At 40.3% G+C, this 18,266-nt stretch overlaps 1 protein-coding gene across 1 annotated transcript; it reads right to left on the bottom strand.

Annotated features, from left to right (window-relative positions):
- Positions 1 to 1,517: 1,517 nt before the first annotated feature.
- FBXL2 (F-box and leucine rich repeat protein 2) lies at positions 1,518 to 17,772 on the bottom strand. The gene is made up of 10 exons (XM_029084129.1): positions 17,748 to 17,772; positions 17,567 to 17,681; positions 17,138 to 17,264; positions 16,867 to 16,941; positions 13,145 to 13,275; positions 8,937 to 8,997; positions 7,468 to 7,512; positions 7,118 to 7,174; positions 3,105 to 3,317; positions 1,518 to 2,129 (listed from the first exon to the last, which is right to left on the bottom strand). The coding sequence occupies exons 1-10, from the start codon at positions 17,770 to 17,772 to the stop codon at positions 2,022 to 2,024; spliced, it is 957 nt and encodes a 318-aa protein (XP_028939962.1). The 3' UTR covers positions 1,518 to 2,021.
- Positions 17,773 to 18,266: the final 494 nt, after the last annotated feature.

The raw sequence follows: 18,266 nt of genomic DNA, 5'->3' as shown, positions 1-18,266 counted from the left end.
TATGTTTACTCCCTGTATCCTTTATTTAGATAATCTGAATCTTAACAGCAGCAGTAGCTGCAGGACCTACCCCAGCAAAAATGGCAGGTGAAGGTCAATAATGGAAGCAAACCAGCTCTGTAGTTTCTCCTGCACCCAACACACGCACGTAGTTCTTCTGCTTGTAATGGAAAACTTAGTTAAATATGAAATAACTGAAACAAATTCAAATCTGACATCAGCTGATTGTTTATTTAAGTGTCCTATATCAGAGCAGGTTCCATTTGTATTTGTACATCTTTAATGCAACAGACTTACAAGGTTCATTATGTTCTTAGAAAAGAAAAATGAGCCAACAAGAGGCAACACATGTTGACATACTGGGACCAACACCTTTCCTGGTACAGTCAAGAACAGAATCTGCTGAAAACTCTCCATTACAGCACTATCTTCATGGAGCTCCAAGTACGATTGTAACAACGCTCGCTCCTCCGCCCCTGTGCAAAACAAGCCCTGACTACTTGGGCGTAGGGAAGAAATCCATGCACTGCCCTGTAAGCTCTAATTTAGATCTTAATTTACCTTCTCCATCGAAGCATGAACACAACCTGGCCACTGCTGTCCATAAAGTCTCTTAGTGTTCACACTCCTTTTTTTAAAAGTAGCTTAAAATTTTGGGGGGAAATTGCAGTACTATCCAGTAGTAGCTTCTCCGACTGCTTTTTAAGCCAGTACTTCTATTAATTTTCAGTAAACACACAGGCCCTGAACTCTTAAAACACACACACACACAACCAGTCTTGCACAAAGAAAGCTTTCTGAACTGTTGAGTAGTTTATCTCAGATAATTATGTTGCTTAATATAAAAAAAGATTTCTCTAACCCTCTAGCACTGAAAAACTAAGGATGAAAGCATGGCCTGAAGAGTTAATACACAGATTTTACTCCTATGATCATTCAGAAGTTGACAGCTTCTTAAATAACCCAAATGTGAAGAGTTTGGCTTTCTACATTTGAAAACCACAAGTTTGGTTTGGTTCTACTCCTGCCTACAGATTTATTTGCCCATCTGCTTGCTCTGTCCTTACAACAAGTGGGACACACAGCTGGAATGGAATTCCTCGCTCACTCATAGCTCCTGTAACCGACCCTGGTTTCCACTCTTCACCTGTAGGAAAGCAGGAATAACACACCTCTGTTCCCAGAACCACGGCATCCTTCCCTGACCAGCTGGGGACAGACGGGACTGGCACTGCAGCCAGCACCCCATGTGCTGTGGCAGCCAGTCACAGTAGAGTGCACAAGCTCCACCACAGTGGATTTCTTACCCCTTTTAAAGGCTGATGGCACTGGGCATAAAACATGCTTCAGTGACAGGCAAGCTTTATACTAACACATAGTTCAACTGAACCAAGTTCAAAAACTTGGCAAGTATGTCTATTTATATAATTATCTTGAGGTACTATCTTACTTCTTGACATGACCTATGATGTCCTGTTACGTAATTAAATAGGAAGCTGAATCGTGAACAAGTGTAAGCCGTTTTGCTGTAAGAGCTCATGATTACCTTGCATTTTTTTGGTCAACATCTGCTCAAGCTGATTTGTCCTTAAACCTGGTATTGAATCTGTCGTGTATATTACAGAACAGCAGGTTCAGTTCCTTGGTGTGAAGGATTTGAGCCCCACCTTAGGTTAGAACTTCACACTGAACCCTGCTTACAAATGCAAATTTGACTTCCAAGTTTCGTGAACTTTCCCCAAGTAGCTGCTAGGCTGAATCACCCCCACATTTTACACAGTACTTCAGTTCTCATGCCAACAGAAGGAAGGAGTTACTAACACAAACCAAAGCACCACCAACTTAATCCACAGCTGCACGTTACGTTAAGGTTTTTTTACCTGGAAAAAAATGCTTTTCTTGTCACAAAACTGGATGATCAAACACCACCGTTAGGACTGTCAGGAAACAGACTCCTTCCCCTGCCTTGCTGTCCTCTTCTTCAGCAACAACCAAACTTTGCTGTGTGGTTGCACTTACTGTCAGAGAATAATACAGCATCTGCAGAGGCGCTGTCCGCTCCCTCCCACCGAAGGAGGGGGTGTTACTGGAGCAAAGTAAGCATGGACCTTCACGTGAGGTAGATGAGCCTGTGGATGAAAAGTCTGCGTTATACTGGGAGAGAAATAAACTCAACTAGTGAAAAGAAGCACTGCACCTCAACTACTGCCAACAGGTGGGCTCCTGCTAAGGCTGGGGAGCTGAAAAGAAGGTAGCTGCACACTTGATACAGTCTAAGCTGTCTTCTCCTGACACGTCATTCTCGTGTCCCATCCAGCTAAGGCACGCTCATGTCTGGGCACTCACCTGCTCAGGGGTCCCACTTATTTCCCAATAAAGCACCAATCAGCCCAGAGAGCTCCCTGTCCAGAGAGGCATGTGCTCTGCTGCAGGACAGACAGACCCCTGGCTACTGAAGACAGACTTGTCTGTGTCTTGTCTCCCAAATTCCCCGCTGCTCTCATCCTAGAAAGCAGCTCGGAGTAGAACAGAGCACCTGCCCACAGCAGTCACTGGCGGGGATGAGCTCTCCAACTGCAAAAGTGTTTGGAGGTGAATCGGTTACGGAGCTGCAGCCAAGTTTACCAGTAAGGCCAAACGCTGCCCCCTCCCCAGGATAGGCAGCCCCTGGCCTCATGGGGGAGGGACACCGAGGAACAGAGTTTGTGGCTGGATTCCAGAGCCTAACGGCCCTACAGCCCTTTAACTGAACTCTCTATGCAGATGTTTTACTATTGGCTCTGTAGATTAACAAATATTTTAGGAGAGGTAAAGAATGGCACAACACAATCCTGAAAACACAGAGCCTGTATTCGAAAAACTACAGGAAGCAGAAGATAAGCACTCACCATCCCAACAGCAAACGTGTCATGAGTTAGAAACAGACAATGATTACTGCTCGTATAGAAAAGCTACGCTTAGTCCTTAGAGATGAGAACCTAACAGAACGATATTCTGACTCTTTTTCCATCCTCCCTTGCCTGGGACACCTGCAGGGTTCATACAGTCTCAAGGACCATCAACAGCTCGGGCACTCCCACCAGAACAAGTCAGCAAACACGTACTCTGATTCGTTTGATTCCAGCTCGCGTGACTTGCTGACAGTCATACAGCTCAATTCTCTCCAAGTTGTGGCAGTTCTCCAGGTGTTCCAGAGTCACATCAGTGATGAGAAGACAGTTATCAAGCTCCAACACCTGCAGCCTCTCGTGACCACACGTACTGTTGCTCAGATGAAGGATCCCATCATCAGTGATTAATTCACAGTGAGATAAGCTCTAAAACAGAGGTGAACAGTCAATGACATCACTCAGACCTAAGTTACTCTGGCCTCTAAACATCAGAAGTCCTCTTCAACCCCCTTCATTCTAGTGGTTCAACAGTTACAAACACAGCTGAAATCCAGAAGAGTAACAAAAGAAAGAGCTCTACTTAACAAAAGGGCTGTACTTTGCTTCAAAACAAGTCAAGTCCCAACACAATCATCACTGGCAAACTCCTCCGTTACCAATGGGTGCAACCAACACGTGCCAGCCAGACACAGAACACAACTTTAAAGGAGGATCAGGAAAACACAGGGATAGAGGAGGATCTGCTGACAGGAGTTAGTTTCACAGCTACCATGTTTTCATACATGCCATCAGGACCACGCCCGGGCAAGTCCACAGAGATAAAGAACAATCAGACTGGATGGATTTGCCAAATAATGATTTCAGGAAACCTGTGATCGCTTAGCGCCCCAGGCTGTACCTACGAGGAGTAATAAACTTCTTGTACAGCTGCAGGAGCGGGTCTTTTCTGCCACAGTCAGCATAATAAACTAAAAAATTCTGTTTGTCTTCAGCATTTCTTTTTACTCTCTTGAATTTCAAGAGCATGGAACAAGTTGCAGCATCTCGGGCAGTAGCACCACATAAAGCAGTTTCTTGGTTTCTTTAGGGAATTCATGACTTTTGGAGAAGCAGTGATGATGACAACAACAGGAAACAGACTTTCCTCAGAGGCAGCTTAAAAACCACCCTCTGTCACCAGTGCAATGAATGCTCTCAAGCCTTCTGCTCTGGAAATGTGCAGGATCTGTGAACTCTACTCCTCCTGCCCTGGGCTCTGAGCTCGCTCCTTGCTTTCTGCTCAGCCCCGTGTCTTGCCCGTACTCGTATCTAAGTCTAATGGTGACTGGTTCTGAAGAAGCATTTCCTTGCCACAAGTACCTTTCACACAGAAACCAATGAAGAAACTCTTGCACCCATCCAAAGGCGCTTTTTAACTCGGCACAAGCTAACGGTAGTGCCCAAAAGTACCTCCTGCCAATCACCTGAATCTACCACCTCATCCTTCCCTTCTCTCAGTACAACACAGCTTCTTTTATTTCAGCCTGACAAGGAAGCCTGAGGACTACCAATCGTGGCTCACCCTTGTGTCTCAGCTACAGTCACGAGCATTTCTTGCCTGCTGCCAGACACACGGGGTCTCTCCTGCCCTTTAGAACAACTTGCCCCTCAACTTCTTTTCTCCCTTGCAGAACAGGATGAACAGGTAACCAGAGAAGAGGCTGGGAGGCAGGTCTGCAACTCCCCTCCAGTCTGACCAGGAGCCACCCCAGCAGCTTCCCTTCAGCTCCAATTTTCCTCACTCACCAAGTGTCAGCAGCCGGCAGTGACTCCAAGCAACACCACAAGTAGCACACGTGGTCTCCAAAAGGCAGCAGAAATGAAGCACTCGCCCCTACCAACAGTGGTTTATCTTGCAACATGTTTACATTCTGCAAGTCTACCAACTCTTCAAACACTCTCCTATGCCTATTTTCTTTATGTACATGTTCTGAGCATTTGATTTGGCTCACAGCCTGGAAACAATCAGCAGCTGGAGGGTTAAAGAACATTTATAATAGACCTGCTGCTTCAAGGAAGGACAGGAGGTTACGTGAAGCTGTTGGCTAGGGCAGCACTCTGCTGGCTAATTAAGAGTGTTCCGTCCCAGGAAGTAAGCAGCTTATAAAATTCAGCTTTCCTGAGACACTGGATTTGGTTCTGAAAGGACAATACAGGATGTACAGCTGAGTTCGTAGAACTTTGCAAAACAAATATGCCAAAAGATACATACTTTGTATTAAACCACATGATTTTTCTGACTTTTTAAGCCTGTTGGAAAGTGTTAATAATGTGGAATTTTACAAAGACAACTGCTTCAAATCTTTAGAACAAATAGATATGGTTAAATTCTTTTGTTTGTTAATACATACTAAATGCTGTGTATAAATCAAATACAGCATGACATACTGTGACAGTAAGAAACACTATTATCAACTTAACAGAAGAATTCAATTGTCTTCTCATCTCCAGGAATATCATGAGTATTTCACAGTTTCTCTAATAAATTTGAATGTACAATTATTGAACACTTTAACCAGAAATTACTTCTTAAATCCAGTAAGTAATAAAGCATTCAAGGACTCTGATATTGATGGAGATGTAACAGTTGGTTACCAACAGTGCTTTTGTTTATTTCCATTGTCTACTGAGTCTCCAAACACCAAGAAACAAATTCAAAGTTGATTTCTGCAACTCCAAAATATATTTTTAGTCTGCAAATATACCTAAACATATGCTCAAGTATCAACAGTATGTGAATTCACACCTGAAGTATCAAGATTGCTTCACGTAGGGTATTTGGCACCTGCTAGTCTGTTTTTTCTTTCCCTGTAAATCTCAGCTATCACTGTTCACTCACAATCCTTGAGAATGTACCCTTCCTACACACAAGATAAACACATCAACAACAAACAAATCAATTTTCCTGGTTCCCTTAGAAAAGGAATGTTATTTTACCAATGCATTTTTCCTGGCCGTGGGCTAACACATAGAGAGAGGCCAGCAAGAAGGAACAGGCTGAGAAAAATACTTGGAAGTTATGAGGTTTTCTGATATCTCCGGTGAAGCACTGGCAGAACTGGTACAAAAGATCTCTTGCAAGTACTGGTTATGGTTGGGATTACAATACAAAACCACATCTGTTGTAGAACAGAAAGTGTCCCACATAAATGGCTCCACGTTGCCTGACAACTGGTTTGGCTTAATGTTAAGAATTACAGTACAGAAATGAGGTCAGACAAGTGATGAGCAAAAATAAAAACCAACAACAATAAAGAACTGTGAACAAGCTCCTTTTTAAAAGACATCTCTCCTCATGTTGCTGCCTTAGTAACACTGAGTGAGTAACACTAACCAATCATAAAACAATTTAATTAATGAAGCAGCAAACCTTCCTTTAATCCCAACTAAGAACAGATTATAAAGGTACTTGTTCTCTCAGGTACATTTGAAGTAGCACATAACAAATCTACACTTATGGGATAATTGACTCTAAATAGAGCCAACAGCCTCTCTTGTAAGGACTCCCTAGGGATTTTGGAGTGCCTTGACTGAAGAACAGCCAAATTTATGTCACCTGAAATTGTTTTCATTGTTCTGAAAGATCTAAGCAACCATTCCCCAAAAACCAGTTCACTGAAATACAGCAAGCAAAGCACCCCACTGAAGGCATCTCATTCCTCTACGTTCAAAAGTCTAGGTCAAAAAACCTCCTATAATTTACTATGCAAATTTAGTCCTTGGGGAAAAACTGCTTGTATGCAAAACTGATTACAGAGTGAGTACATTTATCTGCATTGGGCGGTTTTGTTTATTCAGTATTTGACTTAAAATGTCATTCTCCCTAAGAAAACCATTGTGAACACTCAAGAGCATCGATAAAGTTCTGAGTACTGTCAGTTGCCTGAAAAGTTTTATTTTAGCTATGTAATCAAATATGTAGGATGTTAACCATAAAATATAAGCTTTCTGGTTATTTCTCTCCAATTTGGTAAAATTTTTTATCACACAATGCATATAAATATTTCAGGAGTAAATATTTCTGCTGCTTCTAGAACCCTTCTGAAACTTGCATATATATTTTGCACAGTACATGAGGAACTTGCTCTAGGCCAGAGTAAACAGCCTGGGTTTATACTGAAGGAGGTATGTATGTGCATTGTTTCAGAGGTATGCATTGAAGTTCACAAACAAAGAGTCACACTTACCAATGCTTGTAGCTTAGGACAGTGTATGGAAAGTTGTATCAATGTGCTGTCAGTTATCTAGAAATAAAAGAAACCAACCAACCATAAGCATCAGACAGTAGGAAGGCCAACCCTCACATAGGATCAATCTCTCTCTAGCAGTCAAAGTTCCTTCTGGAAAACACCTAATCACATGTTGCTCTTCAAATATTTCCCTGTATAGAATTTCCCAATAATTATTTTTGTTTCCTAACATAAACACAGCACTATTAATAAAAAACAAAGCACATTTAACTGAAAGTGCTAATGTTCTTATTGGCACTGCATTCTTACACTGGACATTCAATATTCCTTTTCATATTAAATCTCACCAAGACACATTCTTCCAAGTCCATCTTCTCCAGCTCATGGCAATTCTAAAATAAACAAAAATCAAACAGATAAACAAAACACAAAATAAAACAACATATAGACATAAAAATCATGCACGGGACTAGTAATATGGGAAAGCACAGCCTAGGAAACCGTGAGCTAAATCACTTCAAGTGTTTGATCACTATCAAAAGACAAAAAACTGTTAAAAAAAAAAAAAATCTATATTTTCAGCCTTTCTCTTACTAAGTGAAGTGTTCCCCCCTTGCCCTGTAAGGTTTGGAACAGTACATATGTGATCAGTACTCATTCATCCCTGCTTCCCTTCCCCCTCCTCCCCAAGTGCCATTCAAACCTATGGTGGTTACAGTTAGCCAACAAATCTGCACACAGATGAATCCAGCTTCTGCATACATTAACCAGCACCAAACTCATCTGAAACACACTGAAGCCTGTGAAACATCTCTCTCTGCCATCATACTTTAGAAAGAAGCCTTGAAAACAATTTGCTTTGCTAACAAATGCTGAAAATATCAAAATAGGGTCCACTTTAAGGCTGGGAGAAAAATGCACTTCACATTTATATATACAATTCTCCCAGCATTCTGAGAGATCCCAAGCAAGCTTTTAGAAGTGCTTTCAATATCTAATTGTGACCAATTTAAAGAAAATGATGCAAACTTGTGACCTTACAGCAGACAGACCACATGGTGCCTTGGCTCAGCCCAAACCTCAACCTCTATTTTTTTTTCCACAAGCATAGGAAGAAATAGTTTATCTTGCAGCTCCCAGAAGCAGGCTTGAGGTGACTACTGAAAGCCCAAGGCTGTAGTGCTGACTGATTAGAAAACCATTCTGTTCAACCACTGTGGCTAGAAAAAAACCCATCCTTTCATTCACACTAAATATCATCAGTGAATCCTGATTACAACATAATATTTTTGTCTTCAGAGTTCCTAAACCAGCAAGCATACAAGTCTAACTTGAAGCACTTGATACCATCAATACGCTTACTTTACATATTTATAGCATGAATCAGAGCACAAGTGCTTATCGTTTATAATGTACAATGTCAGTATTTCTGTACATTAAAGGTATGCTCAGAATAATCTATTATATGGTGATTTTGGGGGTGTAAATATCACAAGGGTATGTTTTATCTTTATGGGAGAAACTTGGCTAGAACACAACACAATTTAGAATTATGTTAAACATAATGAATCCAATTGAAACATACTAAAAAAAGAGGGGAAAAAAGTGAAAAAAGCAATGATAGGTGGCAAAATAGATCAAGTTGCAGGTCTAAGTATAATCCAGAAATAAAATCACTTTTTAGTACCCTCCTCCACTGGGTTCTTCCCACTTTATTTTTCTTCTCCTATTCCTTCCCAGCAGGACTACATCAATTCACAGCTGCTCAGCAGCAATGAAAACAAGGTGAGCTCTGACCTTCTGAAACGACCCTTACCCGTGCTAAAAGGGTAAAACCAGCATCTGTAAGATGTGAACATCTTGCAGCTTCCAAAATCCTGGAAAAGTTTTAAATGTTAAACAAAACATTAACAGAGAGAAAAGCAAATGCATGTGAGACACAACTCTGTCTTCTACAACTTAAAGCTCTCAATAGCAAATGTATATATATATATATATATGCCTATTTTTCACAATGACTTGCAATGAAAAACACTAGGCAGACTTTTGATCCAGTGTACCAGAAAATTCTAAGAGTCACAGAACAGATTAAGTTCAATCCTCAAATTTTCTCAATATTTAGTGAAAAAAATTATGCATAATTATAGGCATTTTAAACTCTTGTTTCAGTAAGACAGCATAATGTGCAAGTTTTCTCATGTCTTATCTGATGAAAGATATGGGAGAATAAACCCTGAGTTAAGGAAAACACAGATGAAGCTGGCATCTAAAACCCATTATCTAAACACAGGATGTTGGGAAGCCACAAAACTGAGGAACTGCTTACTAGAAATCCACTCAGAGCCTCTGCATGAAGCACAGTAAATTACCAGAAAGCACAGAGCTTAAAATCTCCAAGTAAAAAAATAAACTACACTAACACAACCTTAGAGAAAATGGCATAGTGTTTTGAAAAGATAAACCTAATGCTTTCAAGAGGCACTGGAAAGCATTAGTGACAAAAAAAAAGGTCAACTGCCTCAAGCAGCACCACTAGTGTAATCTTTGTTTTCTTTTTTTTAATGACCAATTATTACTTTGCAGGTGGACTAAGTATCAGGGTGAGTAAGGGGAAACCACAGCACCCTGTAACAAGCAGCACAAACTAAGTGCAACTCCCCTGTTCACCACAGCAAACACTACTTCTATACTGGGGTTGGTGGGGAGGAGGCAGGGAAAGATGGACAAAAGAACCTCTTGCTGTGGTGGCACTTAGAGGCATCTAGATCCTTCCACTGGTTTAGGCCAATAGAAAGCTCTCTCTATAAAGAGGGTGCAAAGGGAAAACCCATGCTGTGTGCACGACAAAATTACAGCCCCACCAGAGGACAGGATGGGTCCTGCATCAATCAGGCCCCAGTATGAAAAACAGGTGGGAAGGCACTGGTCAGCATGAAAATGAGCAAAGTTCTATTTTTCGCTTTGCTTTAGTGCTTTAACTTAATTACAGAGGGCTCTTCTTTTTTCCAGATACAGCTGACTTTGCAAGATCAGTCTCTTCCAAGCCAAAAGCAAGAGTCCAGCTGAGTTTTGAGGTAAGCAGACCCACAAAATACACCTTTGAAAACCACCTCCAGAGTGCTAGACTTCAACAAGGTGCAGAAGTATGATGGAAACTCAAGACCAGCTGACAGACGAGTGCAAGACAGGCACCACTCCCCAAATGGATGGTTGTAACACCTCTGGATTTTCCTTCCAGACTTGTATTTGGGAACTTCATGCCCTTCCATCAAGGGCAGTTAGCAACCTCTCATAAAATACTTTCAGCTACTCTGAAAATTACCCAGGATACCAAAGAGGAAGGGAAAAAACCCACCACCACAAAAAGATGATCCAGGTCACATTTGTTACCCTCCTTACTCCTTTCATCAATTACTTGCTTTGAACCCCACCTACACTTAAAACTGCTGGATCTCCAACCCCGTTACATTTCTGACTTTAAAGGGGGGGATGGGGAGGAGGGAATGACATCTACAGTGTGCAAAATAGTGAGGATACTACTTACTGCATACCGGGTTGAAAAGAAGAATATGGAAACAGAGGGGTAAGAAACATGAAGATTAGCAGCTCTAGCTTTCCTGAGATTGGGTGTGCAGGCAGAGAGAAGAGACGAATGGGGACAGTGAGCTATATATACACATGCTGCATCAATCAGGCCCCAGTATGAAAAACAGGTGGGAAGGCACTGGTCAGCATGAAAATGAGCAAAGTTCTATTTTTCGCTTTGCTTTAGTGCTTTAACTTAATTACAGAGGGCTCTTCTTTTTTCCAGATACAGCTGACATGTATTTCCCATCCAGTGATTGTGACAAAGTACCCAGCATAGGAGCTGATGAGGCAAAATGATATCCAAGAGCAGGTTCCCCACTCTTACAAAGCAATGTTCTCCGAGACAGACCTCACAGTTGCATTCATTGTCTCCAGATGTTTTTTGGGCACACCTGGAGTGTCTCTGCACACAGGACCTCCCTACTCCTGTTGAATTAGCAGCAGGTGGGAGAGAACTTCAGTGGGGTTAAAGGCAGCTGATCCTTATTTTCACAGCCCCAGATAGACAAAGACATTCATGGGTGCTTTTCTTGATAAGCCTCATCAAAACACCTACCAGTATTTTAACACTAAAAAGAGATAAAAAAAGAAAAACAGAGAAGGTAGCAAGCACTTAAACGAGCAGTTACAAAAAGGGATGAGGAGATAGCTATATATTGCTGTAAGGGAAAAAACAACTGAAGGGAGCTGGTCAAGCTTCGGATTTTTTTTCAAGAAGGTGTCATTTGTGAGTGGTGACAGCTACAGAACACAGCGCTGTCATGGAAAGCAGCACAGTAGGGCATCCAAGACCCTGAAATGAAGTGAGAGTAACACAGCACAGAAAATACTCAAAAGCTTCTTAACAGGGCCAGCACATCCAACAGAGATAGGGGAGTTTTCTTTCATGCTGAACACCAAAATATTCAGAAGGTACAAAACAAGTGTGGAATTATATTTCCCTTTGATTTCCAACGTAACTTTTATCAAGTACTTTCCATATGTGATCCCAAAAGTCTAGATGTAACCAGCTGTATCACCTGTCCTCCCATCACACGCTCCTCTGCAGTAATCACTGCAAAAGGTCATTTTTTTCCTTACACTGTTCCTCATCAGAGAAGAACAGCAGATGCCTTCCCCCTCGTGGCACAGACAGGGGCTAACAGTTTACCTACCAAAGTCAAAACAATTCCTGTTACAGTTGTACTGCCCTTGGAAAGTATTGCACAACTAACAGCACTTTAGACCTCCTTTTATTTCCAATCTGAGCTGTGAATTCAGAGAAGGAGAGAAATCGTGGCAAAAGACCAGTAAAACCAGCACAACTTTCTAAGGAACACAATGAAGTGTGTCAGAAGACTCCTAAACCCTAAACACAGGCACAGGTAAGCTCTTGTAAGCTCTTGTAAGTAAGAATGGTTATATGAAAGGGACTGTCACTCTGGAATTGTCTTCAGGACAGGTTTTCTGCAGTACCAAAAGCTCTTTTTCACTCAATTAGCTAAAGGAACACTGTGTGACAGCACATTGCACGCTGGCATTTGAATGTAGCTTCCCCTAATTTTTACAATCTACGCTTTCCTCCGTTTATCTGTGACTGAAGTGTAACAAGCTGCAACTCCTGCACGTTCCTGTCACAAACGGCAATTTAGTGTCATGCAAGAATCTTTTGTTTTGATTTAATTTACATTAAAATTAGACCTTAAAAGAAGTATTATATGTCTCTACAACCAGAGAGATGCTGCCTGACTGGGCTTTGTTATTAAAGCTGAAGCTGTCCCCACTTCTGCGGGCACCACCATGCCATGTATGTTAGCACAAGTTACACCAGTGTAAAAGTCTATACTAATTTTAACTGATGAGCCCCTATGACTCAAAACATATCCCATAAATACCAGTCCTCAGTGCTTGCAGACATTAGCACACTCCATATCGGGGGTTTAAGAATGCCAGGATGTACTGCAGAGCATATTAAAACCACATTTATAATAAAATCTGTAAATATAGTAGCCAGGTGTGATTTAGCTATTTCTTTGCAAGACAAACAACTGCATAAAACCACATCAGAGTACAAACATCACAAGATACAACACAACTATATTTTTACCTTTTAAAAAAATAATGGGCTTTATATCTTCTTTTCTTCTGGCCTGTAATTAGTACCTAAAATATTTAGCTAGAAGCACAGAATTGAACTGCTAGGTTCAACATGTTTTATTTGTCATATATTAATTCTTGTTTTTCCAATATACAATAGACTACATTCATATGATAGCTACAGAGGACCAGCCCTCAAGTTTATATTCAGCCAGTACTTCTAACTTATGTTTTGATTGCAAAGGTAACAAAAAGCTAAATCAAACCTGTGGCTATCAGCTGATTACCTTCAGCAGTGAATTTCTCAGATCTGGCCAGTAACAACGTGACATAGTCACTACACGCTCATGACATACTCACTTCAGCCTTGGACAGTTTAGACCCAGTGCTGTGAGAGAAGCATCGGTAAGGTTGCTACAGCCTGAAACACAGAGCGACTGAAGTCTATGACATCCTCTACAGATTTTTACAATGCCTTCATCTGAAATTTGCTGCAACACAGAAGGAGGTTGAAGTTACTTTGCTGTGAAGTAATTAGCTAAGAACAAAAATCAAGTCATATTACTGAACTGTTAGTGTCACACTGTATATAACCATGGCAACCTGTGGACTTTCAGACAAAAAGTACCACCATGAAACCACGTTCATTACTAACACTGAAGATAATAAAGACACAATTCCTACTTACCTATTTTTCCACACATCTTTTCATTAGTTGCCCTTTTCATTAGGGCCACTAATGACAAGACAAGGGGAAATGGGTTTAAACTGAAAGAGGGGAGGTTTAGATTAGATATTAGGAAGAAGTTCTTCACAGTGAGGGTGGTCAGACACTGGAACAGGTTGCCCAAGGAAGTTGTGGATGCCCCCTCCCTGGAAGTGTTTAAGGCCAGGCTGGATGAGGCTTTGAGCAACCTGGTCTAGTGGAAGGTGTCCCTGCTGAAGGCGGGGGGATTGGAACTAGATGATCTTTGAGGTCCCTTCCAATCCAAACCATTCTATGACTCTATGATCTTGAGTACTGCTCAAAGGCAGTCTGAAGCACACAGGGAGAGTTGTTTATTATCATCTTCCTCTTTCACTTTGCTTTTGCTTTATAATTTTCTTTTTTTTTTTTAATTGTAGTTGTCATTGTAGGAAATAGTTTGCTTTTTAAATGTTTGTAGAGTACAGGTCTGTTGTTCCAGTGACTGTAGGTTCAGGGACAGTGCAAAAGAGAGCTCAAAGCTCGACAGCAGGAGAGCTAACTACCTATTTTGCACTGGAGCAGTAGGACCCAAGGATAAAAATCCTTCACCTCCATATAATTTTCAAAGCAAGAGTTACAGGTAAATAATTATATATAATCCGTTCTTTACAGAAGATAAACGTAAAAGCCGGGTTTGTCCTACCCTCTGCAATTGCCTTTTGACAAAAGATTTAACTCACAAGAATGTTTTTCATTTCTCAAAATTGCTTTGTACCAGATATTCTGAAAAAAGTAACTCTAAATTTGGAACATGAATAAAAAGTTTTTCCCTCTGAAACAGGAACTGTAAGAATAGCCCCGATGCAGCTGCACACAAAATAGCAACAGGAACTAGGTTATTGGGTGTGTGTGCAAATATTATTTTGTTTACAGGTCTTCTATTCTGGAAAAAAGTATTCTCTCCTCCTCCCACTCCTAACTCCAAGAATTTAATTTTTCTACTGAATGACTAATCCTTCATGGTGAAACAGGTTATTTTATTTCCTGGCCTAACATTACTCTTACAATGACAACAAAGGCCTCTACTGTATTCTGAATTTAATATACACATTCCTTTTATAAGCCACTCACCTAAGTACGCTCATAGTATCATAGCATATTTCAGAGGCTATTACCACAAACATTAACTTTCCCAGATGAAAACAGGACGAGCAATAGCAGTAGCTCAGCACAGAGGGAGATCACCTTATGCTCATTCCCGCAACCCAGCACTTTTTAATATCAGCAGTTTAAATTAAACAAATCGTTCTGTCAAATAAAAATGATTCCAGGCAGAAAACTAGAAGTCTTGTCTTTGTTTTGTGGATCCAGAAGGACTTGCATCATCTACAGATAAGAAGATATTTTCTGGAACTGTTTTGTTCCCTTTGAGGGATATTCATGACGCTATTACTGGGAAAAGGAACTCTTTTGGAGGTAAGGACTATGTACATTTTATGCTGCTGCTGGAGATGGACAAAACCCTCAAGTTATACATGAAAATTTTCCATTCTGAAATTGCTTGTGGTTTCAATGCCTACATCCCTCTCAGGAAAGGAAAGTGCTCCAAAAAGTGCCTGCAAGTCCCCAGTTTCTTCACTCTAAAGATGGTACCTTTCAGATGTGCAGTCTTCAGAGTTCATTCAATAACTGCTGGAGCTGGCCTGGTATTTTACAAGGCTCATAAAACAGAGCCACTAGAATTGAAGTGTGGAGCACATAAAGCACAAAGAGACCTGCTGTGTAAAAATGAGCGCTAACCCTTTGATCATAAAGAGCCTGGCTGCTTCTGGAAGCGTGCTTCTAAGCCATAGCAAGTAGGACACATCTCCAGTGAAATAAAGCTTTAAAGCACAGGTAACTACCACAGGACACACAGACTATCAACTCAAAAAATTCAAAGGGAAAAGTACTTTCACTCACAAGGGGTTTCTTGTTGGTACTTAATATCTATGTGACAACAAACATACTGGCTAAGGAAAAACTCTGCTACGCTTCTATGCCACTGCCCCTTTTAAGCAGAAAATATCATAACTGATTATAATCAGACCTCTTGGCAGCTTCCCACAAAAATAATCACAAAAGGCTGGCCTTGATATATCTGATTAGTCTCAGGTAAAACACAAGAGAAAAATAACTTTAGAGAAGGAGGACAGCAAAAGGAAGAGTGAAAGGGAGGAAATTATGTACTGCCTTTATTTATTTAAGTGTGCTTCTGACCAAAAGAAGGAACTTTCTTTCATTCCCGTTATCTTTATGTGCCCAACTCCATTGGGGACCTAAATTCAGATTGAAAAATCTGAAATTTTTCTCTCTTTCACTAAACATCTGGCTGTTGGAAGCTCAAGCTTTGTATTCACATTGTTCTTAATTTCTGCAGTTTTTTAATGTAACTTTTAACAATCCCTAACACTCAAAAATGTTCAACGCTTTAAAGAAATCTATTAGGCCCAATCCAATCTTAATAAAAAATGGTCCCACACCACATTCATTCAGGAATAATGTGTAAAATAGATTTGAAAGTTTTATCACAAGCAGATTTTATGATACATTCTAGCAATAAAACTGTAGAAAACTTTCCAAAAGAAAAATAATAAAAAAAAATCTAACAACTTCATTATTCAAATTTGCATGACTGAAACACTGAAATTCTAATTTATTTCAACATTTGTTAAGGCTTATTTACAAAGAATTACTTAAAATACTTCTAAAATCTAAAAGGAGATCTTTCCCACTCCAAAAAAGTCACATCAGAAACAAATAAACAACAAAAAAAAAGCAAATATAAAATTCGGAAAGTCTAATTTTTGTGTACTCTCTAAGTAGTATTAAAAGGTCATGAATGATTCCCGGTCAGTTCATTACAAATGAATGAGCTCTTCCATTACTATTGAACAAGAATGCCCTTCTCCTGCTACCTAAATGGTTCTGAATCATCCTCAGTTATGATGCCACCACATTTTACTCTCAATTATGTGGTGCAGAATATGGCTCCTTCTCAATTAGAAACCTTAAAATTATGAATAGATGAAAACGTTTGACCTTAATGGATGGGCCAACAAGAACTACCCCTGTACAACTGCACAGTGTAGTGCATATGCAGTTCAGGAGATGTGAATGAATGCAGCTAATTCTTACTGTAGAGCTTGCACAGTTAAAAAGATGTAACGAGGGGAAAAAAATAACCCAACACTCCAAATCCACACTCAGCTGTAGAAACAGCCAGCTCACTCAACACCTCTGATCTGTACAAGACTCTGTAAACTGCAGAGATGTACTATTTTAAATTATTTCAGCGTGCAAACATGGCTTATGATTCTCAGAGAATGCATCTTTTGAAGCTTCAAATACTTACTGTACAGGATTGCAAATTCAGGATTACAAGTTCATGACAGTGATTTTGAATGTGTTTCAACGCTTCATCTTCTAACTGTATTTAGCAATTAAATCGGACATAGGAAAAGAAACAAGAAATTAAAAGCACAGCAAAGCAGCCCAAGGAACGTATACATCTTGTAATATTGAACAAAAGACTATAAACAAAAACGGTATTTTTCAATTCATGGAGATTTCAAAAACCCCAAATAAAATTTTATTCCTAAAGCATCACCCAAGCAGTTATGTACCTGTGTGCAACCTCTAAGAAATAGAGCTTTTAGTCCACTACACCCTTTCACCAGTGCTTCAATACCATCCTTCGTAATCTGATCACACCAGGAAAGATTCAAATGTTCCAGATTTCTGCAACCCTCACTGGGAGAATTAAAAAAATACATAAAGTTAAATCCAGTCTTCAAATAGTCATAACAGTGGGAAACCCAAATTAAACACACTGTTAGAAATTAATGATAGCCAGTGGACTGTGCCAGGCCTCCACAGAAAAGTCATGAGAAAAGACCACACACAAACATAGTCTACACCCCAGAAGTGCTAGATACAGGATACAGTCAGTGCTGATACACAGTATTAGGGTTCAGCACTGATTTTTTAACTTTATTAAATGTTGAACAGCTCTTTAAACACTTTTCTTTAACCCAAAACACTGAATTTCTTACCTTAAGCCTTTCAAAGAGCTGTTTGTGATGGCTACACAAGATGTCAGATCCAGATGTTTCAGCTTGGAACAGAATCTGCTAAGACTGTAACACGTGCTGCAAAACAGCAGACACACTAAAAATACCTTCAGCTACTTCTTTTCCAAATTTCCCCATCAAACAAAAAACCCCTTTGACTTACCTGTCAGTGATTTTTGTGCACCCATTTAGATTTAAGTGTTCAATGTTTCTACAGTTCTGTGCAAAGGTCCTAAAACAACAACAAAAAGCCGGAGAATATGAAGTCACAAGTTGCAATACAGTCACTAGAGTGCGCTCTGTCCCCTACCTCCTTCCATCTCAGTCAGAAAGCTTCAGCTTCTAAAAGCTTTATTTCTGGCATATACACCCCAGAACTGACATGCTTCAAACGCCTTAACTAAAAACATTAAGGGCATAAATAGAAAAGTTTAAATATCACACCAGTTAAATATTAAGCTGCTGGGGGGAGTTTTCACCCATCTCATTACCGAAGCCTTTGCAGTTCTCCTCAAGGAGCTTGCTCCCACATCAAATGAAAAGGATCGTACCTTGCGCAATACAGAAGTGGGACCTAAGCCTATCCGGGTACCACTGGAAAGCCCTGTGGATTGCAAATTAGTTATTTATGATTTTAAAAATTAAAATGCATCTGTGTGCACTACTGGGTATGAACTCTTCA

Source organism: Antrostomus carolinensis, unplaced genomic scaffold, assembly GCF_000700745.2.
Source record: "Antrostomus carolinensis isolate BGI_N321 unplaced genomic scaffold, ASM70074v2 scaffold6803, whole genome shotgun sequence".
Classification (NCBI taxonomy): Eukaryota; Metazoa; Chordata; class Aves; order Caprimulgiformes; family Caprimulgidae; genus Antrostomus; species Antrostomus carolinensis.
The sequence above is the reverse complement of the archived record's forward strand: the minus strand, read 5'-3'. Positions and strand labels throughout refer to the sequence as shown.

Excerpts from the sequence above, each read along its gene's own strand:
- FBXL2 (XM_029084129.1), bottom strand. The coding sequence starts at position 17,772 with ATGGGTGCACAAAAATCACTGACAG. Across the intron at positions 7,513-8,936 it reads GTTTTACCCTTTTAGCACGG|AATTGCCATGAGCTGGAGAA; the intron begins GTAAGGGTCGTT and ends TGTTTATTTTAG. Across the intron at positions 7,175-7,467 it reads ACTTGGAAGAATGTGTCTTG|ATAACTGACAGCACATTGAT; the intron begins GTGAGATTTAAT and ends TTTTATTTCTAG.